The sequence below is a fragment of the Panulirus ornatus genome, chromosome 61, assembly GCF_036320965.1.
Source record: "Panulirus ornatus isolate Po-2019 chromosome 61, ASM3632096v1, whole genome shotgun sequence".
In the NCBI taxonomy this organism is placed as follows: Eukaryota; Metazoa; Arthropoda; class Malacostraca; order Decapoda; family Palinuridae; genus Panulirus; species Panulirus ornatus.
In genome coordinates, this window is record NC_092284.1 from 8,069,965 (window position 1) to 8,089,549 (window position 19,585).

The window sequence follows — 19,585 nt, forward strand, 5'->3', positions numbered from 1 at the left end:
AGCGCAAGGAAACAGACGAAAGAAATGGCTCAACCCACCCCCATACTCATACATATACACACACTCCACACATGCAAATATACATACCTATACATCTCAATGTACACATATATATACACACACAGACACACATATATACCCATGCACACAATTCACACTGTCTGCCTTTATTCATTCCCATCGCCACCTCGCCACACATGGAATACCATCCCCTTCCCCCTCATGTGTGCGGGGTAGCGCTAGGAAAAGACAACAAAGGCCTCATTCATTCACACTCAGTCTCTAGCTGTCATGCAATAATGCCCAAAATCACAGCTCCCTTTCCACATCCAGGCCCCACACAGCTTTCCATGGTTTACCCCAGACGCTTCACATGCCCTGATTCAATCCACTGACAGCACGTCAACCCCGGTATACCACATCGATCCAATTCACTCTATTCCTTGCCCGCCTTTCACCCTCCTGCATGTTCAGGCCCCGATCACTCAAAATCTTTTTCACTCCATCGTTCCACCTCCAATTTGGTCTCCCACTTCTCCTCGTTCCCTCCACCTCCGACACATATATCCTCTTGGTCAATCTTTCCTCACTCATTCTCTCCATGTGCCCAAACCATTTCAAAACACCCTCTTCTGCTCTCTCAACCACGCTCTTTTTATTTCCACACATCTCTCTTACCCTTACATTACTTACTCGATCAAACCACCTCACACCACACATTGTCCTCAAACATCTCATTTCCAGCACATCCACCCTCCTGCGCACAACTCTATCCATAGCCCACACCTCGCAACCATACAACATACATATCCATTTGCTTTTCTAAGTATTTCTCACATACATTCTTCAAAGCAAACACCTTATCCACACATCCTCTACCACTTCTGAAACCACACTGCTCTTCCTCAATCTGATGCTCTGTACATGCCTTCACCCTCTCAATCAATACTCTCCCATATAATTTACCAGGAATACCCAACAAACTTATACCTCTGTAATTTGAGCACTCACTCTTATCCCCTTTGCCTTTGTACAATGGCACTATGCAAGCATTCCACCAATCCTCAGGCACCTCACCATGAATCATACATACATTAAATAACCTTACCAACCAGTCAACAATACAGTCACACACTTTTTTAATAAATTCCACTGCAATACCATCCAAACCTGCTGCCTTGCCAGCTTTCATCTTCCGCAAAGCTTTTACTACCTCTTCTCTGTTTACCAAATCATTTTCCCTAACACTCTCACTTTGTACACCACCTCGACCAAAACACCCTATATCTGCCACTCTATCATCAAACACATTCAACAAACCTTCAAAATATTCACTCCATCTCCTTCTCACATCACCACTACTTGTTATCAACTCCCCATTAGCCCGCTTCACTGAAGTTCCCATTTGCTCCCTTGTCTTACGCACTTTATTTACCTCCTTCCAAAACATCTTTTTATTCTCCCTAAAATCTAATGATACTCTCTCACCCCAACTCTCATTTGCCCTCTTTTTCACCTCTTGCACCTTTCTCTTGACCTCCTGCCTCTTTCTTTTATACATCTCCCACTCATTTGCATTTTTCCCTGCAAAGATCGTCCAAATGCCTCTCTCTTCTCTTTCACTAATAATCTTACTTCTTCATCCCACCACTCACTACCCTTTCTAATCAACCCACCTCCTAAGCTTCTGATGCCACAAGCATCTTTTGCCCAAGCCATCACTGCTTCCCTAAATACATCCCATTCCTCCCCCACTCCCCTTACCTCCTTTGTTCTCACCTTTTTCCATTCTGTACTCAGTCTCTCCTGGTACTTCCTCACACAAGTCTCCTTCCCAAGCTCACTTACTCTCACCACTCTCTTCACCCCAACATTCACTCTTCTTTTCTGAAAACCCCTACAAATCTTCACCTTTGCCTCCACAAGATAATGATCAGACATCCCTCCAGTTGCACCTCTCAGCACATTAACATCCAAAAGTTTCTCTTTCGCACACCTATCAATTAACATGTAATCCAATAACGCTCTCTGGCCATCTCTCCTACTTACATATGTATACTTATGTATATCTCTCTTTTTAAACCAGGTATTCCCAATCATCAGTCCTTTTTCAGCACATAAATCTACAAGCTCTTCACCATTTCCATTTACAACACTGAACACCCCATGTATACCAATTATTCCCTCAACTGTCACATTACTCACCTTTGCGTTCAAATCACCCATCACTACAGCCCGGTCTTGTGCATCAAAACCACTAACACACTCATTCAGCTGCTCCCAAAACACTTGCCTCTCATGATCTTTCTTCTCATGCCCAGGTGCATATGCACCAATAATCACCCATTTCTCTACATCAACTTTCAGTTTTACCCATATCAATCTAGAATTTACTTTCTTACACTCTATCACATATTCCCACAACTCCTGTTTCAGGAGTACAGGAATTTATGAACAAATTTAAGATAATTTTACCTTACTCTCTCTGCAAGTTTAATCAGCATGATGAACGTATTCTTCATATCACAGATGACTTAAGCTTAAGGAACCCAACTCTTAATTCTGAAGCAATGGTCCTATTTTTCCATCGTAGCTGATGGAGTGGTTTCCTGGAAAATACAGATTATTGTATACTGATATATCTTTGTTTACATTTACAAGCTTCCTGCAATTATGTTTAAGAGAAAATATGGCTGAGAATTTGTTCAGGGATCAGGATTGATTTACATCAAAATATGACAATGCTTTTTCTCTCTCCAAAGTGAAGCAGTCAAGGACCTGCTGTTCCCAATACATTGGCAAAATAATCACAGTCCATTTTTTTGCAGCAGGATAAAGAATAAAGAATACTAATCCAGTCAAACAACAAAGACTGAAATGCTACCTGGTGTCTGGGCTAAGTTAGTTCTTCAAGGTGGCCTATTGTTTCTATGGCAGCCCACAGATCACAGCTGTCCTTTAGCCTGGAATTGTCCCTAAAAAAGCATTTTCCCTGTGTTTAAAGACATGTGACAGAGGTTAGGTTATGACAGAATAATCTAAGCGCTCAAAATATGAAGGCAGCTTAAGGGCTATTTAGCACTTATCCTTCCAAATACTAAATATTAAATATAAAGGACTGATTTATGACTGTGGAAGTCCATGTCCCAGAGTAGTGTCTGGTAATCTTATGACAAAAGTTATTACTCCTGCCCTACAACAATTTGGACTTCATGGTGTAACATGACATTTTACAATTTAGCTTTGCTTTCATTTCTCCTTATCTAACAATTTTGTGGAGGCCCTCATGGTAATTTACAAGTTTACCTATGCATCACTAACAGATTGAATTTTGCGTGATTTTGTTCTGCAATATCATTATAGTATTTAAAGAATACAATAACAGCTACAGAGCATGATTTAGTACATCATATTATATTGAGTAATATCAAATAAAGTGATAGCTAAGGGTTACGATTCAAGACAAACATTGGGCTTCCTGACATGTGTCCAGTGAAGGGAACGAAGTACACCTAGTGGAGTGCTCCGGAACTGTTATTCTTTATGATCAATGTGAATGACTTGCCTAAAGGCATGGACTCTTACCTAAATATGTATGCAAGTGATGCAAGAGTCATGACAGAAGTGAAAAGTGAGGAGAAAAAAATCAATTTACAAGGGGACCTAAACTGAGTCTGAAATTGGTGTGATATAGGGTTGATGAAATTCAACACAAACAAATGTAATGTGAAAGAATGAATATGACTATCATGTAGCAGGAAATAAGCTTCAGACTTTGTGTGAGAAAGATTTGGGAGTCAACATCATCCCTAACCTAAAACCAGAGTCCCACATTAGAAGAATAGTAAAGGAGACAAACTGTCTTCTGGCAAATATATGGGTAGCTTTCAGGTTTAAGGATTAGAATAAGCTGTTCATGATGAAAATAAGGCCAAAGCTAAAATATGCTTTTCAAGTTTGGCCACTGCCCCTGAAGAATCACACAGAGTTACAAGAGAAGTCCATAGAAGGGCAACAAAGATGGGACCAAACTTAAGGGAGCTAAGTTACAATGAAAGGCTAAAGACTATATTTTCCCACCTTGGAAGAGAGAAGAGGGAACAATGACCTGATCACAACCTTTACATTTTCCGAGATTGATAATGTGGACAGTAAACAGTTCTTTGAGAGATGTAAGGATAGAGTAACAAGAGAACATAACATGATATTAAGCAAGATACTTGGTAAAAAAAAGATGTAAAAAAATTATTTATATAAGATTGGGAAATGAATAAAACATAATGACTGAGAAAATGGTTAATGCAGTAAGCACACATAAGAAGTTGTATGACAGAGAATGTTCAAGAGATTGGCCCCCATGAATGTAAAACTCCCTCCCCATGCAGTACATATAGGTAATTACTAATTGGCAATGATTTACACTATCGGAAAAACCTATCAAAACCTCACCTAAGACCAAAAAGATAGTCATTTTTTTCACTCTTGTTCACTGTTTCATAGAGAATAAAGTTATGCCAGATGCAGACAGAGAATGGCCTTACTTGCAAGCATCCACTTTCTAGCTGTTATGTTTCCCCTGACTACTTCACATGCCCTGGTTCATCCCAATGACAGCATCACCCCTTTACACAACATCATTCCAATTCACACCCTCCTGCATTTTAAGCCCTACTCACTCACAGCATCTTTCACTTAATCCTTCTATCTCATTCTCATCCCTTCCTGTTCCCTGTTTGTTTATATCCAGTACCATTTTGGCAAAGCTAAATCATGGGTTGACTGGTATAATCCAGCTAAAATACTTAAGTGAAAAGTGCAATAAATTTTGATGATTAGGGATATTAGGACAAGTTTTTATAAGCTGAGTCTAACGAGTGTTTCATCTACTTTAACCCGACATTCTCCCTGATAGAATACTACTGCCTTATCTGATACTGTTCAAGAAATCATTATGCTCAAAATCAAGCATCGCAAATGTCTTGGGTAAATTCCTGTTTTAGTTTCTACATTGCTAGTGTAGTTGAGGAGCACGAATTGAAGCACTACAACTCACTGAAAGTCATGAAATAAAGCTACTGTAGTACATCAAGGAAAATGTGGGATGATTATGTAAAAGAAGGTATAAGAAATGAAAATTATCCAAAGAACCTATGACTACCACGCTTAACCTACCATGCAGTCAAAACTGATCTTGACGTTTTTTGTTCATGTAGAAATATGCCAATCACACCAAGGACTGAGTGCTGCACATGTAGCACTAGATGTCAACAAAGAAATGACATTGCATGTGCTTATCCAATCCTCAACAGTCGATTAATCATACATTGGTATCATACGTTTCTACAAGCAGTCTGTCTCCTTGGTGAGATTATGTGAGGTTTTTAAGGGTTCTGTTGTTACTGATAAGTGCATTATATTGATTATACCCACATATTTCTTGACATACTTAATCCTTACTACCATCCCCTCATCTAATATCATTCAGCAAAATACTGAGCTCAAATTCAAGCTCCACTGCTGCTTCTGAATTCTCTAAACACAACACTATCCTCTCAAAAACAAATTGATGATGTAGAGCTTAAATACTTTTATCCTGTACTATAATCCCTAAGCAGTTGTTATTATACCAATAGTTTAAATACATTTTGATATATAAGTCCTATCTAATGAGCAGTCAGGGATTCAAATGATATTTGGCCAACCAGCCAACCAGATGACAAATTAGTCATAAACTCACCACTAACAACTAATTGAAGCACATTAACATCTACAGAATTTATCCCTGGGGATAGGGGAGAGACAATACTTCCCACGCATTCCTCACAAGTCGTAGAAGGCAACTAAAGGGGACAGGAGCTCAAGGGTAAAGGGGAAGAGTGGTTTCAGAATATCTTGGGAATAAAGTCAGAGGTAAGTGAGAGGACAAGAGCAAGGGAGGGAGTAGCACTACTCCTGAACAGGAGTGGTGGGAGTATGTGATAGAGTGTAAGAAAGTAAACTCTAGATTGATATGGATAAAACTGAAAGTGGATGGAGAGAGATGGGTGATTATTGGTGCATATGCACCTGGGCATGAGAAGAAAGATCATGAGAGGCAAGTGTTTTGGGAGCAGCTGAGTGAGTGTGTTAGTAGTATTGATGCACGAGACCGGGTTATAGTGATAGGTGATTTGAATGCAAAGGTGAGTAATGTGGCAATTGAGGGAATAACTGGTGTATATTGGGTGTTCAGTGTTGTAAATGGAAATGGTGAAGAGCTTGTACATTTATGTGCTGAAAAAGGACTGGTGACTGGGAATACCTGGTTCAAAAAGAGAGATATACATGAGTATACATATGTAAGTAGGAGAGTTGGCCAGAGAGCGTCATTGGATTACGTGCTAATTGATAGGCATGTGAGAGAGAGACTTTTGGATGTTAATGTGCTGAAAGGTGCAACAGGAGAGATGTCTGATTATTATCTTATGGAAGCGAAGGTGAAGATTTGTTGAGGTTTTCAGAAAAGAATTGAGGTAATGAAGGTGAAGATTTGTAGAGGTTTTCAGAAAAGAAGAGAGAATGTTGGGGTAAGAGAGTGGTGAGAGTAAGTGAGCTTGGGAAGGACGCTTGTGTGAGGAAGTACCAGGAGAGACTGAGTACAGAAGGGAAAAAGGTGAGAACAAAGAATGTAAGGGGAGTGGGGGAGGAATGGGATGTATTTAGGGAAGAAGTGATGGCTTGTGCAAAAGATGCTTGTGGCATGAGAAGCGTGGGAGGTGGGCAGATTAGAAAGGGTAGTGAGTAGTGGGATGAAGAAGTAAGATTATTAGTGAAGGAGAAGAGAGAGGCATTTGGACGATTTTTGCAGGGAAATAATGCAAATGACTGGGAGATGTATAAAAGAAAGAGGCAGGAGGTTTAGAGAAAGGTGCAAGAAGCAAAAAAGAGGGCAAATGAGAGTTGGGGTGAGAGAGTATCATTAAATTTCAGGTAGAATAAAAATATGTTTTGGAAGGAGGTAAATAAAGTGCGTAAGAAAAGGGAACAAATGGGAACATCAGTGAAGGGGGTTAATGGGGAGGTGATAACAAGTAGTGGTGATGTGAGAAGGAGATGGCATGAGTATTTTGAAGGTTTGTTGAATGTGTTTGATGACAGAGTGGCAGATATAGGGTGTTTTGGTTGAGGTGGTGTGCAAAGTGATAGGGTTAGGGGAAATGATTTGGTAAACACAGAAGAGGTAGTAAAAGCTTTGCGGAAGATGAAAGCTGGCAAGGCAGCAGGTTTGGATGGTATTGTAGTGGAATTTATTAAAAAAGGGGGTGACTGTATTGTTGACTGGTTGGCAAGGTTATCTAATGTATGTAAGACTAATGGTGAGGTGCCTGAGGACTGGCGGAATGCTTGCATAGTGCCATTGTACAAAGACAAAGGGAATAAGAGTGAGTGCTCAATTTACAGAAAAATGTATGTGAGAAATACTTAGAAAAGCAAATGGATTTGTATGTAGCACTTATGGATCTGGAGAAGGCACATGATAGAGTTGATAGAGATTCTCTGTCGAAGGTATTATGAATATACAGTGTGGGAGGTAAGTTGTTAGAAGCAGTGAAAAGTTTTTATCGAGGATGTGAGGCTTGTGAACATGTAGGAAGAGAGGAAAGTGATCGGTTCTCAGTGAATGTTGGTTTGCGGCAGGGGTGCGTGATGTCTCCATGGTTGTTAAATTTGTTTATGGATGGGGTTGTTAGGGAGGTGAATGCAAGAGTTTTGGAAAGAGGGGCAAGTATGCAGTCTGTTGTGGATGAGAGAGCTTGAGAAGTGAGTCAGTTGTTGTTCGCTGATGATACAGCACTGGTGGCTCATTCGGGTGAGAAACTGCATAAACTGGTGACTGAGTTTGGTAAAGTCTGTGAAAGAAGAGAGCAGAGAGTAAATGTGAATAAGAGAAAGGTTATTAGGTACAGTAGGGTTGAGGGACAAGTCAACTGGGCGGTAAGTGTGGATGAAGAAAAGCTGGAGGAAGTGAAGTGTTTTAGATATCTGGGAGTGGATTTGGCAGCAGATGGAACCATGGAAGTGGAAGTGAATCATAGGGTGGGGGAAGGGGGCAAAAGTTCTAGGAGCGTTGAAAAATGTGTGGAAGTCAAGAATGTTATCCTGGAAAGCAAAAATGGGTATGTTTGAAGGAATAGTGGTTCCAACAACGTTATATAGTTGTGAGGTGTGGGCTATAGATAGAGTTGTGTGGAGGAGGATGGATGTGCTGGAAATGAGATGTTTGAGGACAATATGTGATGTGAGGTGATTTGATCGAGTAAGTAAAGAAAGGGTAAGAGAGATGTGTGGTAATAAAAAGAGTGTGGTTGAGAGAGCAGAAAAGGGTGTTTTGAAATGGTTTGGTCACATGCAGAGAATGAGTGAGGAAAGATTGACCAAGAGGATATATGTGTCAGAGGTGGAGGGAACAAGAAGTGGGAGACCAAATTGGAGGTGGAAATATGAAGTGAAAAAGATTTTGAGTGATCGGGGCCTGAACATGCAGGAGGGTGAAAGGCGTGCAAGAAATGTAGTGAATTGGAACGATGTGGTATGCCAGGGTCGACATGCTGTCAATGGACTGAACCAGGGCATGTGAAGCGTCTGGGGTAAACCATGGAAAGTTTTGTGGGGCCTGGATGTGGAAAGGGAGCTGTGGTTTCAGTGCATTATACATGATAGCTGGAGACTGAGTGTGAACAAATGTGGCCTTTGTTGTCTTTTCCTTGCACTCCCTCACACACATGCGGAGGGGAGGGGTTTCATTTCATGTGTGGCGGGGTGGTGACGGGAATGAAGAAGGGCAGACAGTATGAAGTATGTACATGTGTATATATGTATATGTCTATGTGTGTATATAGAGGTATACGTTGAGATGTTTAGGTATGTATATGTGTATGTGTAGATGTGTATGTATATACATGTGTATGTGGGTGGGTTAGGCCATTCTTTCGTCCGTTTCCTTGCGCTACCTTGCTAACACGGGAGACAGCGACAAAGTATAATAAATAAATAAATTAGAATTTTCTTGTCCCACAAAATTGATATGTATGTCACAGTTTCAAGTCTGCATGTACTAAACTCAGAAATCTTTCACCACCAGTTCTGTGTAGTTTCATCCATCTTCATATTTTCTACTGCATTCTACAGAGTCACTATAGTCTAAGATGTCAAATATTATCGATTATTTCACTCTTAAAAATGCAGGAAATAACTTTTTAATGTTTATAAGCTCCAAAAACTCCTGGGCCAGCATGCTCCCATAATAGTATTCAAGTAAATCTGTACATTACCCTTCCTACAGGAAGTTATTTTTTCCATTTACAGTCTTTTAATTGAAATAAATCTGGACATTTTATAATCACATTATTTCTAAGAATAACATTTTCTCGTTCTAGGAAAATGTGACTTTCAAAAACATTGTTACTTTATTTTGTTTTATAAACATAAGAAAAACAATCATTTTTACTGTTTCCACTCCAAAAGATTTATCTTATGAACTTACCATAACCTAACCTAATCTAGGAGGTGAAAGTTCCCACCCAGTGGTTTCTAAAAAATACATTCATCTGTTGGGGATGAGAGAGCTTGGGAAGTGAGTCAGTTGTTGTTCGCTGATGATACAGCGCTGGTGGCGGATTCATGTGAGAAACTGCAGAAGCTGGTGACGGAGTTTGGTAAAGTGTGTGGAAGAAGAAAGTTAAGAGTAAATGTGAATAAGAGCAAGGTTATTAGGTACAGTAGGGTTGAGGGTCAAGCCAATTGGGAGGTGAGTTTGAATGGAGAAAAACTGGAGGAAGTGAAGTGTTTTAGATATCTGGGAGTGGATCTGTCAGCGGATGGAACCATGGAAGCGGAAGTGGATCATAGGGTGGGGGAGGGGGCGAAAATTTTGGGAGCCTTGAAAAATGTGTGGAAGTCGAGAACATTATCCCGGAAAGCAAAAATGGGTATGTTTGAAGGAATAGTGGTTCCAACAATGTTGTATGGTTGCGAGGCGTGGGCTATGGATAGAGTTGTGCGCAGGAGGATGGATGTGCTGGAAATGAGATGTTTGAGGACAATGTGTGGTGTGAGGTGGTTTGATCGAGTAAGTAACGTAAGGGTAAGAGAGATGTGTGGAAATAAAAAGAGCGTGGTTGAGAGAGCAGAAGAGGGTGTTTTGAAATGGTTTGGGCACATGGAGAGAATGAGTGAGGAAAGATTGACCAAGAGGATATATGTGTCGGAGGTGGAGGGAACGAGGAGAAGAGGGAGACCAAATTGGAGGTGGAAAGATGGAGTGAAAAGGATTTTGTGTGATCGGGGCCTGAACATGCAGGAAGGTGAAAGGAGGGCAAGGAATAGAGTGAATTGGAGCGATGTGGTATACAGGGGTTGACGTGCTGTCAGTGGATTGAATCAAGGCATGTGAAGCGTCCGGGGTAAACCATGGTATGTAGATGTGTATATATGTATATGTCTATGTGTGTATATAGAGGTATACGTTGAGATGTTTAGGTATGTATATGTGTATGTGTAGATGTGTATGTATATACATGTGTATGTGGGTGGGTTAGGCCATCTTTCGTCCGTTTCCTTGCGCTGCCTTGCTAACACGGGAGACAGCGACAAAGTATAATAAATAAATAAATTAAAATTTTCTTGTCCCACAAAATTGATATGTATGTCACAGTTTCAAGTCTGCATGTACTAAACTCAGAAATATCTTTCACCACCAGTTTTGTGTAGTTTCATCAATCTTCATATTTTCTACTGCATTCTACAGAGTCACTATAGTCTAAGATGTCAAATATTATCGATCATTTCACTCTTAAAAATGCAGGAAATAACTTTTTAATGTTTATAAGCTCCAAAAACTCCTGGGCCAGCATGCTCCCATAATAGTATTCAAGTAAATCTGTACATTACCCTTCCTACAGGAAGTTATTTTTTCCATTTACAGTCTTTTAATTGAAATAAATCTGGACATTTTATAATCACATTATTTCTAAGAATAACATTTTCTCATTCTAGGAAAATGTGACTTTCAAAAACATTGTTACTTTATTTTGTTTTATAAACATAAGAAAAACAATCATTTTTACTGTTTCCACTCCAAAAGATTTATCTTATGAACTTACCATAACCTAACCTAATCTAGGAGGTGAAAGTTCCCACCCAGTGGTTTCTAAAAAATACATTCATCAATTACATATAACAAAATTTCAGAACTTCTTAAGGGTAGAAACTGTCAACATATCGGAAAAAAATGTGAGATATCTACATTCATGTGATTTATTTCTTCCAGAATATTGAAAAAATTACACAAAAGAATGGTATTACAATGTACTTATGCAGAAATCATTCACGTTATGTTCTTAAATACATGACAGCTATTGTAAGACTATAGGGTAGTATAAAGATAAAAATCTTATTTAAACAAATCAAACTAAAAATAAAACACTGATATCTTTCTCGTACTACAGTAAGAATCTTCACTTTCATGTAAAGATAGGCAAAGAAAAAGGTGTTGTTATGTATATGTTTATAATTGAATAAATCTTTTAGCTACTGTACTTCTCAAATCTTGAAAAAGACAAACATGTTGCATAGTGCATGCCTAGCCTCAGACAAGATCCAAACAAACTGCATCCAGATGAAGGTGCCACCTAGACATGGAATATTGCTACTTATTTTCAGACTGCCAATAAAGGTGGTAGCACTACCTCTGGACCCCCTTAATCGGAACATATTCATGTTGGACGGAAACTAGTCACATTCTCCACAAACATCACCATTTCTTAAACTCAATTATGATTCAATCTGACTCAATTACTGTTTTGCCAACTATTCCGTAAAATAGTGCACAATTCACTGGTACGAACTAATTAGCATCACAGATCAATGTTATTTTGCCAAGTAGTCAGCAACAGTGACTTAAATGCTATTAAGCTAACTAAATACCAATGGGTTAAACACACTTATCCAAACTAAAATTGATATATGGTTAGTTCGAGAACTGGCATTAATTCTTTACAACACTACCATTCCTTTACTTACCAAGGTTAACCTACCCAAACCTAACTAACCTAGCTCACCTAACTAAACCTAACCTAACCTACTCAAATCTAACTAACTAACCTAGCTCACCTAACCTAACCTAGTTCACCTAACTAAACCTAACCTACCCAAAACTAACTAACTAACCTAGCTCACCCAACCTAACCTAGCTCACCTAACTAAACCTAACCTAAACTAGCTCACCTAACTAAACCTAACCTAACCTAGCTCACCTAACTAAACCTAACCTACCCAAACCTAACTAACTAACCTAGCTCACCTAACTAAACCTGACCTAACCTAACCTAGCTCACCTAACTAAACCTAACGTAACCTAACCTACCCAAACCTAACTAACCTACCTTACCTAACTAAACCTAACCTCCCCTAACCTAGCTCACCTAACTAAACCTAACCTAGCTCACCTAACTAAACCTAACCTAACCTAGCTCACCTAACTAAACCTAACCTAACCTAGCTCACTTAACTAAACCTAATCTATCCTCTGGCGGGTATAATGGTAACCTATCCTAAAGCTACGGCACGTACAGTGGTTAGCTCAAGTAATCGAATGATGTTGATGGGAACAAATACTGCCAGATATTTAAGATATCACATAACATACAAGTTCGGGATAGATCAAACCAATGATAAGAGGCCGTCTGACCCACTAGTGCCGACTTGTCGGCAAAATAAGGTTTGACGCACTGATGCCAACCAGAAGGCAAAATAACGTTTGAAATAATGATGATGAACAGTTAATACCTTTGAGTATTTCTCTTTTTTTTGTCAACTAATGAGCATATTAACCACATAAACCTTCTTGTACTAACACCGCAGAACGAAATCATGTTACCCAAAGCTAAATGCGGAACTAACGTGTCAAATTACCCTGAATTTACAGTGAATACCACTATACACTGAGTAAATTTAACGAACCAGTCCTTACGTGGCACATGTAGCCCACTAATCACTCAAGTTAAATTGAGACAGGTTAAATTGCCTTCCCCCCATTAGCTGGTTAATCAAGAGAACCCAAGTTGCACCTGAGGTAATTACCTTTTACAGAACTTCTCTAATTTGTCATATGTCAAGTACACATATTGTCACTCGATCTGTCACGCGAATCTTCTATTACAGAGTCCAATAAATAATAATTTCTTGCTTTTTATTACTTTCTTGACCAGAGTGGCACGTAAACAGGTCTTGAGTAAGTGTTTGTGTTTGGTGGGTGCGTTCAACTCCACATCCTTAGTAAATGTACTTTAGTTATTTTTTTACAGTATATGGAAGTTATAGAATTTCTATTCTATGCTTTCGATAAATCTATCTTTTAAGCAATTCTGTGATATATATATATATATATATATATATATATATATATATATATATATATATATATATATATATATATATATATATATATATATAAGAGGGTGGTGAGAGTAAGTGAGCTTGGGAAGGTTAGGTTAGGTTAGGTTAGGTTAGGTTAGGTTAGGTTAAGTTAGGTTAGGTTAGGTTAGGTTAGGTTAGGTTAGGTTAGGTTAGGTTAAGTTAGGTTAGGTTAGGTTAGGTTAGGTTAGGTTAGGTTAGGTTAGGTTAGGTTAGTTTAGGTAGGTCAGGTTAGGTTAGGTAAGTCAAGTTAGGTTAGGTTAAGTTAGGTTAGGTTAAGTTAGGTTAGGTTAGGTAGGTTAGATTAGGTTAGGTCAGGTTTAGTTAGTGTAGTTGAGGTTAGATTAGGTAAGTCAGGTTAGGTTAGGTTAGATTAGATTAGATTCGATTAGATTAGGTTAGGCTAGATGAGGTTAGGTAGGTTAGGTTAGGTTAGATTATATTAGGTTAGGTTAAGTTAGGAAAGCACTTTGTTCAATTTGGGTCATCCTACCTGAAAAAGATAGACATAATGGATGATTCTCGGCCATGGAAACAAATTCCTATACAAACTGTCTAAATGAAGTCTGTTTTAGCTAAGAAAAGGTGATGTTTTAATAGGTAATCTGCTACACATTTCCAAAATTATGATAGGCTTCGCTAAACTCGTCTGATTTCGTTTGTAGTAATGGATGGCCACAACTTCTTGGGCCCTGGGCCCAACTTTTGCCTTAAATGAGGCGTAGTACTTCTTCATCTACAGGATTGTTAACCTGTGGAATGATTAACTATCAGTTAGTGTGGTCTATAGTAGTACTATAAGTACGTTTAAGAATTCATTTTTGAGGTTTTCCCTTTCCATGGATCCTCAAAAGAGGCCTGGCAAGTTGGCAACTGACGCTGTTGACTGGAGAGCACATATTTTCTTTGCTGGTTGTGATTTCATATTGTGGTGGGAGTCGAGAGACTGGAAAATCTTTTGTTCTTCAGAGAATTGATTCAGGCCCGGTAGCAGGAGCAGGGATGTCAGGTAGACTCTCTCTCTCTCTCTCTCTCTCTCTCTCTCTCTCTCTCTCTCTCTCTCTCTCTCTCTCTCTCTCTCTCTCTCTCTCTCTCTCTCTCTCTCTCTCAGACAGAGAGAGTAGCAGCAAGTCAAGTGTGTCCATGTCTGACCATTACCTTCAGTGAACAAAAAATGGTAGGCTAGATCTTGCGAACCTTTAGGACAAGAGAGAGAAAAACCAGTGATAATTGTCCTCAGGACAGATTATAGAACTAGAAATGTGCGGAGTATGGCCTGCATGGACGTGGTAACATATATGAACCACTGGAAATGGCTGAGATCACTGAAATTTTACTGTCTGAAGCACACACAAAAGAGGTATATCACTATAAATACTTGGAGAATCTTAACTGTTTGGTTCTCATCCTAGACTCAAAGATAGTACCCTTTTAGCACGACATACCATAAGATATGAACACTGATACTGAAAGGTGTGGAAAACCTGCAGCTACTTAGCACAATGCTTTTCTCCATAATTAAAACTGAGAGTTGTACAATGAGGAAATTTGAGATGTCACTGGATCTACAAAGTACAATGCCAGCCAGGTTGTAGTGGTTACATGATATATACATGTATGTTTATATACTGTCTTTATTGATGTATACATATACATTATTATATTATTCTTACCAAATTTATAGTATGTTTCGGCCTATATAATCATAATGTATTAGGCTGGAGGGACTAGAAAGTTAGAAATATATCCGCCTGAGTTTGAGTTGTGTGGCTTCCCTTTCTCTTGGATTCTTCCTTTAAATCACATAAGATATCAAATGGCGACGAGGATGGGATATATATGGTGCTGGTGACGTCCTTAAAGAGAGGATAACGACCACTGAAGGGAAAAGCTTGTGTGAATTTGGAAAACTATAGTGAATAGGACAACAATGGCTGGCGCCAGTGAGTACCTCAGACGATGAAGACAGGGTGAACTTCACATCCTAATGCGAGAGAATGGACTTCTTCTTCCTGGTAAATGAATTAATGAATGACGAAGGTGATGCTCAGAAGAAGAAGAAGAAGGGCTTTGAAGAGAAAGGAAAAGCAATTTGACAGAAGTAGGAGCTAATGTCAACTCTGGTCAAGTTGCTTGCTCCGGCCAAAGCCCAAAGATGCTACACTGTATTCAGATTACCAAGACTCTGGATATTTGGATCCTGCTCCTCTCAAGATTGATAAAATTCACAAATCTGGCACAGAAGACAGAGGGAAAGATAAATCAGTAAGTGATTTATGTAGACGCTTTTAAGAAGAAGACTTCTTGAACCGAAACTCTTAAAGAGACGGGTTTGTGATAGGCCTGAATTATGAAGAAGTTTGTAAGAGGTCTGAATTATGAAGAAATACAGATCAATTTAATGAACACTTCTGATTTAACTTTTGAAAAGGGATGTTAGATAGCTACAAGCATGGAACGAGCAGAGAAAAACACAAGAGAACTTGTTCCAAATACCTTCAGTGAATCAGTTGGCAGTACTTAATGGCTCAGTGTGAAAGGGACTGTAGCTAGAGGGAAGAATAATGTCACAAAACAAGGAACACTTGATGATTTATAATGTACGAGATGTCTAGGGAAACATGAAAGCTTTAACTGTAGATTAAAAAAAAAATCAAGATATTACAATTGCCAGCGTATTGGACATATTGGTTCTGCCTGTACAGGCCATGCTAAAAGTGATAGAGCAAATGTTATTGAAGATGCTGAGAAGGAAATGGAAAACAGAATTAAAAACTGTTAGTAATTCAAAATCTGTTAATGACGATAGTGCCAATGTATTTACTGTTTATATCAGTCATGAAGGAATAGTTAGACATAGGTATAATGTGGACTTGTGCATTAATGTTAACATACTATTCGCCATTTCTCGCGTTAGCGAGGTAGCGTTAAGAACAGAGGACTGGGCCTTTGAGGGTATATCCTCACCTGGCCCCCTTCTCTGTTCCTTCTTTTGGAAAATTAAAAACGAGAGGGGAGGATTTCCAGCCCCCCGCTCCCTCCCCTTTTAGTCGCAGGGAATACGTGGCAAGTATTCTTTCTCCCCTGTCCAAGATAATGTATGAGAGATTATTTGCACGTGTGCTTTTAAAAGACTCAGATGTTTGGTTAAGAACCTACACTGGAGAGATTTTGAACAGAAAATGGAAATTAGAGTATGAAGTAATGTACAAATATCAGAATTTAAAGTTGCCATTAATTGTAGCTAGTTATGTGGATAGACCAACTTTGTTAGATCAAAACTGGTTATGTGAGCTTAAGTTGGATTGGAAGGAGATATGTAAAGTGAGTAACAGTGTTCCAGGTCTTGAGCAACTGCTTGAACAATATATGATGTTATTTGATAAGTGACAGGATGGTGTAAAGGGTTTTGAGGTTCACATCCCCACTGACAAAGATATTTCACCCATATATGCTAAGGATAGCTAAGGATAACCCTGTTTCTTATGTGTTGAAAGGTGTGGTGGAGAAGGAAGTAAACAGACTTGTGGGTGAGGGAGTTATTGAGAAAACTGCCAAGATCAGTTGGGCTGCTCCTATAGTAGTTGTACCTAAAGCTGATAAATCAGTTAGATTATGTAGTGATTATGAAATTACCTTTAATGAGGCTATTGAGGATGAGCAATATCCCTTACCCACTTCTCAAGATTTGTTTGCTGCACTGACAGGTGGAACCATTTGTACAAAGTTAGATTTGTCCCAGGTGAATGCTCAGGTGAGTTTTGATGCTGAAACTCAACAGTATCTTACCATCAACACTCAGAAAGGATTGTGTGGATTCTAAAGGTCGCCTTATGGGGTTAAAAGTGCACCAAAGTCATTGTAGTGCATCTTGGGCAAAATTCTTGTGGGTCTTCCAGATGTGTTATATTTTCAGGATAATGCCCTTATTGTTGATAGTGACATCCAGAATTATGTATGAACCCTAGCTACAGTGTTTGAAAGATTGCTGGCACATAATGTTGGGCGCAACAAGAGCAAATGTTCATTTCTAGCTAAAGAAATAACTTATCTTGGCTACAAAGTGAATGCAGAAGGGCTGAGACCAGTAGAAGATAAAGTAAGACATATAGTAAATCTACCTGCTCCAAAAAATTGCCAGTGAATTGAAAGCTTTCTGGGAATGATACAGTATCATTCAAGGCACTTGAGTGGACCTTCATTATAGTCTCATTAAGGCACTTGAGTGGACCTTCATTAGTTTCATCCCCTCTGCATGAACTGTTAAAGAAGAAACTCCATGAAAATGGAACAATGTAACTCAGAGGTCATTTAAGGATTGTAAAATTGCTGTCTAGTACTGATATTTTGGTCTGCTATGATACCATTAGAACACTACAGCTTGCTTGTGATGCATGAGGCTATGAATTAGGTTCTGTCATATATCATAATGAATAACGGTGAAGAAAGACCCATTACATATGGCTAGAGAAAAACTATGAGCAAACAGAGAAAGAGACTTTGTCTATCATATTTAGAGTTAAGAAATTTCTCCAGTATTCATATGGTAAGAAATTTGTCATAGTAACTGATCACAGGCTTCTCTTGGCAAATGTTGGGTCCTAAACCACCTGTCCCTACACTTGTTGCAGCCAGAATGCAGAGATAGGCTGTGATATTATCTACATATGACTATGAGATACAGTACAGACGTTCAGAGGATCATTACAATGCCTATGCTTTGTCCAGGTTGCCATGTATTGGAACATCCAAGTATATGTGTTATGAAAGTATTGGCCAAAGGTTTTGTATTGTGGCCTAAACTGGATGATGAAATAGAAATGATGGCACGTGAGTGATCTGTTTGTTAGAATGTTTGGAGTATGTCACCTTTGAAAACGTGGAAATAGCCTACTCGTCCCTACCAAAGAGTACACATTGACTTTTGTGATAAGAGAACAGGCAAAATATTGGTAATGATTGACAATCATTCAAAATGGATTGCTGTTGATCACATGTATAGTACTAATGCTAGTAGCACCATTGATGAATTAAGATTAATATTCGGTAAACATGGAAGGATGTAGTAGCTGACAATGGTCCTCCATTTTAATCATTAGAGTTTTAAACATTCGTGAGACTCAAAAGTGTAAGACATGTACTGACCCCACCCTATCATCCTGCCTCTGATGGTGCAGCTGAGAGATCAGTTAGGATCGTAAAGGAAGCATTTTCCAAGCAGGTAATTGAAGGAACTGTTGGAAAATCAATGAAACACAGACCAGCAAATTTCTTACTCAGATACAGAACCACAACGCATAATGTGACAGGATGTTCTCCTGCAGAGTTAATGAAGAACAGACAGTTGAGAACAAGATTAAGTTTAGTTAAGTCTGTGTGTAGTTGTAGAGAGGAAACAAGCACAGCAAAAGATGTATCATGACAAGAGTTCCAGTGAAAGTGTTCAAGGTAAATGATAGAATGAGAGTTAGGAAAAGTGCTAAAGGCTATGATGCTATACATGCAAGGTATATAACAGGTCTCATCGATAAAGTTGGTGTGATCTAAGATATATCTAGTGAAGTGTGGTAACTCAGTAAGATATGTTCATGTAGATCACATCATTCATCCACATGATGAAATTAATGTAGCATCAGAACATTGTGATGAACATGATACACTTATGGATGACTGTCAAGGTCATGGATGATGTTCCCAGCATCCTCACACTGTGTCAACTGACTGTAGGGGTAATATGTGTGTCACTGATCATGCACAATACAAGTAAAACTCCGGTAAAACTGGATGGAGAGAATATTCCTCTAGAAGATCAAACAGAGATGGGAAAACGGTGATAAAATTCGACCTCTGATTATCTTAATTGTGAATAGGCCTTTCAAAACTGTTTACTTAGGAAACTATATTTCTTGTGTTCTATGCTCCTCCATCCCATATGTAAAACTGTAAGTTTTGTTTATTTAGACTTTGTAGCAACCATAATTATTTGAAAAGGAGAAGCAGTGTTATATATACAGGGTGTCCCCCCAAAATGAACTCACTTTTTGACACCATATAACTCCCTGATTTTTTCCTTTCTCCTGATCCAATTCAGCCTATAAAATTCAGAGTTATAGGGTGCCAATAACTGAATACA

At 38.9% G+C, this 19,585-nt stretch overlaps 1 protein-coding gene across 1 annotated transcript in view; it reads right to left on the reverse strand.

Moving 5' to 3' along the window:
• The window catches only part of LOC139767442 (uncharacterized), a 298,235-nt gene extending 284,951 nt beyond the window's left edge, over positions 1-13,284 (reverse strand). Inside the window, exons 1-2 of the mRNA XM_071696824.1 lie at positions 13,120-13,284; positions 2,476-2,609 (exon numbers count right to left, since the gene is read on the reverse strand). Coding sequence (XP_071552925.1) covers positions 2,476-2,522 — 47 coding nt within the window. The 5' untranslated portion in view covers positions 2,523-2,609; positions 13,120-13,284. The remainder of the gene's footprint in view (positions 1-2,475; positions 2,610-13,119) is intronic.
• Between the last annotated feature and the right edge of the window lie 6,301 nt (positions 13,285-19,585).